This window comes from Penaeus vannamei, chromosome 17 (assembly GCF_042767895.1).
Source record: "Penaeus vannamei isolate JL-2024 chromosome 17, ASM4276789v1, whole genome shotgun sequence".
Classification (NCBI taxonomy): domain Eukaryota; kingdom Metazoa; phylum Arthropoda; class Malacostraca; order Decapoda; family Penaeidae; genus Penaeus; species Penaeus vannamei.
Window position 1 is genome coordinate 32737488 of NC_091565.1, and position 5000 is coordinate 32742487.

Genomic DNA, 5000 nt, shown 5'->3' on the forward strand with positions numbered 1-5000 from the left:
CTGCTTCTGATGTGAATTTAGAAAAGAGAAGCATAATCATTTTTGCCTGATTTTACGTTTCTGACAGGACCCTATCTATTTACATGGGCTTAGCTGTTTGACATGTGGTACACTCTACACATGCATCTAGAATATTTACACACACATGCATTCACATTAGTATTCAAATTCGCATTCACATACACATATACATTCACATACACATTCACATACACATACATTCAAATACATTCACATACACATGCATTCACATATATAAGTATCTATATAAATATATATACCTTCTTTTTATTCAATCCAGATGGTGAAACAGAGGCAGTTGATCATAAAGGAAGAAGTTGAAGGGATGACTCTCTGTAAGTTAATAAAAAAAGTATAGTATAACTCCATTTCATATACTGTTTGTATTACTAACTTGAATAAGAGACTGCAGGTACACGGGCATTATTTGTAATCAATAATATCATTTTCAGCGGATGAGGCCGTGGCTTTGATGACCGCTGTGGTGAATTCAACACTTACTCAAAAATACCCTGAATGTCCCATGCTATACAGACGAGTCGGTGGTAAATGCTTAGCCTTCTTTTCCCTTGCGAAGGTAAGGTAGTTATAAAGGCTTTAAAGTGTGTTGGTAGACTTGACTTGTAATTTACTTGTATAGTAATGGAACCCATGGATGATTTGGTGAATTTGAATTTTAAAAAATCACCAATGATTTGTAGTAGACTGGTATATGTCGAAATATTAAAGGTTGAGATCTCTTTTTCTTTTGACAGATCATGGAGTCATTGTTTAGGTAATATTGTAAATCTCGTAATTTTTTTCTTCTTTAGGTTCAGTGGCCGGAAGCTCGACAGTTTTGCAAATCCATTTTTGGTGACTTGGTGACATTCAAGAGCCTACAAGAATTTGGACTTGTAATTGACTATCTAAAGGAAACTTGTGAGTTATGAGTCGTGGAAGTTCTATGTTTTCAGCATTTGCCCCTTATTTTTGTAATGAGTAATATACAAACCGAGGAACCCATATTTTCTGATGAAATAAAATTTACAGAAATTCTAATTGTTCAGTACTTCTGTCCAGGTAGGCACCTTACATACTGAGTACTTGAATAAGACTAACTACAACACACACTGTCCAGCAAGAAAACTATCACCAAAACTTTGGATCAGTATATTATTCAAGGCACAGTAAATTGTAAATATGCCATGAAACTAAAAAACTGTGAATACACTGCAGTACTAACGACTGACTTCTGGATCGGTGGGAGGTATGATATGGACGTCAATGCTTGGGCATGGGCCAGTGACGACTCTCCTATGCCTTTGGGATCTCCCTATTGGGCTGAGAAGTAAGTGAAGTGGTCACACTTATTATTGATTTCATAATGTAAGACTTCAAACAGCAATACTTCTCTAATGTGAAAAGGTGAGCCACAATACTAAATAGAATTGAGTGGCTGTTTCATTTTTATCTTGTGTACACATTACTGTGATTGTGTTCATGACACACCAGTGAGGTTAGGCTGAACTCCAGTTTAGAGTAATTTATCAAGTCTGATTAAACTGTAGTTAGTCATAGAATTATTCAGTGTTTTGTAATGGCCAGAATAGACTCCAGACAACCAAATCTCTTGAAACTGAATACAATTGAAACTGAAATAACTCATTGTCAACAGGTACAGCAGCTCCTGTGTGCCTCGGTCGCCTCCTCACACAGACCCCTTCAGCAACCCTCCAACTGCCCTCCCTGAAGCCCCGTGTTACAACTACATTCAGGCACCCAAGCAACGCAGCCAGGGATGGTAAGCCCACCAGAATTAACTTAATGATTACCATTAGTGAGCCAATTATCAGGAAGAAATAATGAAATATATATATATATATATATATATATATATATATATATATATATATATATATATATATATATATATATATATATATATATATATAATTTATTTTAAGGATTCTTTGTTAATCTATCATGATTTTCACACAGGTGCAGTGCTATAACCTATGAGCACTTCTACTTCATCTCGGACGACGAATGCCAAAGTTCCCACAGTCCCCTGTGTCTCCTTGCCCACGAACCTGAGGGAATCTAGTCAAGGATGGACAACAGCTGCTCACACCAGTTGAAGGGCTTGTCATTAGTTCATATATGTTAGGCAATAGGAATATATATACTTCAGGTGTGTGTGTGTCCGGGTGTGCAAGTTTTTTTGTTTTTTTTTAATAAATTTTCTGAGTGAATTGAGTAATTCCATTACAGAAGCATTTTTTTTTTGTTAAGAAAAGTAATTTTAAATACATATATATTTTTTTCTTTTGTCATAATACTTCTTCTATCTTGAAATCAATGTCACCAGCAGTCTAATGTACTAGTTGGTAAAATTACTGAAGACAACTTCTAGATGCTTGACTTAATAGTCAGATTATAAAGGACTGCCTAAACCATAATAAATTTAATTGCATAATTGTAAAGAATAGACGCAGCAGTATTTGTCATCATTAGCATAATCTCTTCACATTACCTAAGAGTATCCCTTAAGAGAGCAATAATTTTTTTTTTTTTTTTTTTATAAAATCAGGCTGATCACAAAAGTTTTTTTTTTTTTTAGATTCCTTTACACTGTTGTTTGTTTCTTTTTCTAAAATCCAAGGCAAAAATACAAGATATATGAAGAAAAGGGAAGACAGAGTGAAGAAAGATTGGTATAAATGTATAGTTGTTTACTCTTCTGTTAACTTTATTATCATAATGATACGCTATCACAAACATAAAAGAAAAGAAGCTCATGAGATCCCATCTGACACCTGTCCTTTCAACTAATTTTCGGTAATACTACAAAAATCTTTTCAGTATTATCTACTTTTGATATTATTCATGGTGCTAGAGAACACTGTGGGGGGAAAAAAAAACCTTGGAACATAAACATATCCTGAAAAGTAATAATCAACATACCATGAAAATGGAAAAAAAAGTCATAACTGAATAATTAACAACACATGAGGAACAAAATATTCTTTAACCCCTACATTTGCAACTTGTGAATTTACAAACACAATAGTTTATTGTAAAAACAAACATGTAATGATTTAAATCACATGCTCAATTACTTTCATACACACCAGTAACATATAAGAGCATAATTTTAGTGCTTCTGCTATGAGATTTCTTTCATTTTTTGCCCCCCTTTCCACATTGCAACAGTTTTCAATACAATCTCAATGTATTGTCAGAACAGATATTCCAGACTGCAATACTGGCCTTGTTTACTTTTACTTACACCTTGGTCCCTTGTCTTTGGCTATCTCTGCACCCTATTGGTCCTTCACCAGCTGTTATTGAACTTCCTTTTTAACACTTTTTGAGATGGCAATAAATATTATACAATAAAAAAGATAATGGAAACTATGAAATAAAAATGAATTAAAGAGGACTACCACTACATAGTACACGCACTGACTATATACACAACACTGTTTACTTTTTTAATGAAAATCTATATGAAAATGAGAGAGAGAGAATGTAAGTATGCATACTAAGGCATATTTTTCTTGATAACAATTCAAAATAAACACTAAAAATGCCAGGATATTAATAATAACATATCTATGTGAGAGAGTGTGTGTGTGTTTGTGTTATGTATACAATAAACACAAGATTGAACATGTCATGAAATACATTTTGTGCATTATCTTCCCATGATAATTAACAATATGCATGAACAGTATATGCTATGGATAAATAAATAACTCTGGATTTATCAGATCTAAGGAATATTTATCAAATGCTTGATAGAAGTAAAAAATCAAATAAATATATAGAGCAAAAAAATAGAAGACTCCTAACATCAACAAAAAAAAAAGCACACCAGACGTCTATATATATATCACAGGATTTATCTCTTAAGCAAATGAAAACTTTGTAAGATATCGAAGCTGCACCTGTCCTTCATCATAGACCACATATTGGCTCTGTAGGAAGCCGCTTGCCTCAAATTCTTTCTGCGGCACAGGAGGTCCAATGGGTACCACAACTCTCTTGCCATCAAATTTTCTCATCTCATCATTTGATGGATCTGCCAATAAAATATTAGTAGGTTATCAATTCAGTGGAAGTAAAGTCATGAAATACAGTCCACTTTTACTCGTGTATTTCCATTCACAAGCTATTAATTTCTATGCACACATAGTTTTACCTAATGAAATGTGTGCAAAAACAGTTAAATAGTTAAATAGGATGCTGAAATACCACATGCTATGAAATAAGCCTGGCTTATATCTTTCTGTTGTCAATGTAACCAATATCAAATTATAAAATGACTGCTAAATTCACCAGTGAGTGAGTATTTACAGGATGCATATATAACACCATAGATTGTGAAGCATACCTGGTTCTAATCTTCCCTTAGCAGCTATAGAATTGAAGCCATCCGGTGGTCTGGTCAGCGAACTGTTACCCATTTTGATGTACCTCATTCTGCCAAGTGCAGTCTCCACAAGGAACATGAAACCAACATTCCGTTCATCTTCATATTTTCCCCAGTGAACACCCACTGAAATGAAAAAAAAAAAAAAAAACATATTAATTTATACCAGCAAAAAACATAACTTTTGATAAGAATAGTTGGATGATAATACTAGACAAACTAGAAAAGTCAAGCATTTTAGGGTATCATTAGTCTTGCAACTGAAATAAGATAATTCAAGGGTGATAATTTTTATCATCATTATAGGCAGACTTGTTTAAGATTAAGTGCCCCAGTTGCATTTTATACTAAATTGTTGGTATTCTAAGCTGATTACAACTCTAGAGGTACTTCGTCAATGAAGGATTCACAAACAGATTATATCAATACAAAAAGGCTTCATATAATGTTTACTGAATAATAGATGGAGCAATTCCTCTATTCTGATTTGTTTTCTTTCTGATCTAAATCACAGATGTGACAGCTAGTATAATCTTATGTCTTTTATATGTGTAACACTATG

At 33.4% G+C, this 5000-nt stretch overlaps 3 protein-coding genes across 3 annotated transcripts in view; 2 read left to right on the plus strand and 1 right to left on the minus strand.

Moving 5' to 3' along the window:
* Window positions 1-130, plus strand: part of LOC138864668 (uncharacterized) — a 9531-nt gene extending 9401 nt beyond the window's left edge. The window contains exon 5 of the mRNA XM_070132528.1: window positions 68-130. Within this exon, the coding sequence (XP_069988629.1) occupies window positions 68-130 (63 nt within the window). The remainder of the gene's footprint in view (window positions 1-67) is intronic.
* A 171-nt stretch (window positions 131-301) lies between these two features.
* Window positions 302-5000, plus strand: part of LOC113829161 (uncharacterized) — a gene marked incomplete at its 5' end in the record, with an annotated part of 5071 nt that continues 372 nt past the window's right edge. The window contains 6 exon segments of the mRNA XM_027382261.2: window positions 302-356; window positions 474-598; window positions 834-942; window positions 1240-1351; window positions 1679-1804; window positions 2002-5000. The exon segment at window positions 2002-5000 is cut by the window's right edge and continues 372 nt beyond it. Coding sequence (XP_027238062.2) covers window positions 302-356; window positions 474-598; window positions 834-942; window positions 1240-1351; window positions 1679-1804; window positions 2002-2107 — 633 coding nt within the window.
* Window positions 2735-5000, minus strand: part of LOC113829160 (protein mono-ADP-ribosyltransferase PARP3) — a 35792-nt gene continuing 33526 nt past the window's right edge. The window contains exons 12-13 of the mRNA XM_070132262.1: window positions 4400-4564; window positions 2735-4087 (exon numbers count right to left, since the gene is read on the minus strand). Of these exons, the coding sequence (XP_069988363.1) occupies window positions 3915-4087; window positions 4400-4564 (338 nt within the window). The 3' untranslated portion in view covers window positions 2735-3914. The remainder of the gene's footprint in view (window positions 4088-4399; window positions 4565-5000) is intronic.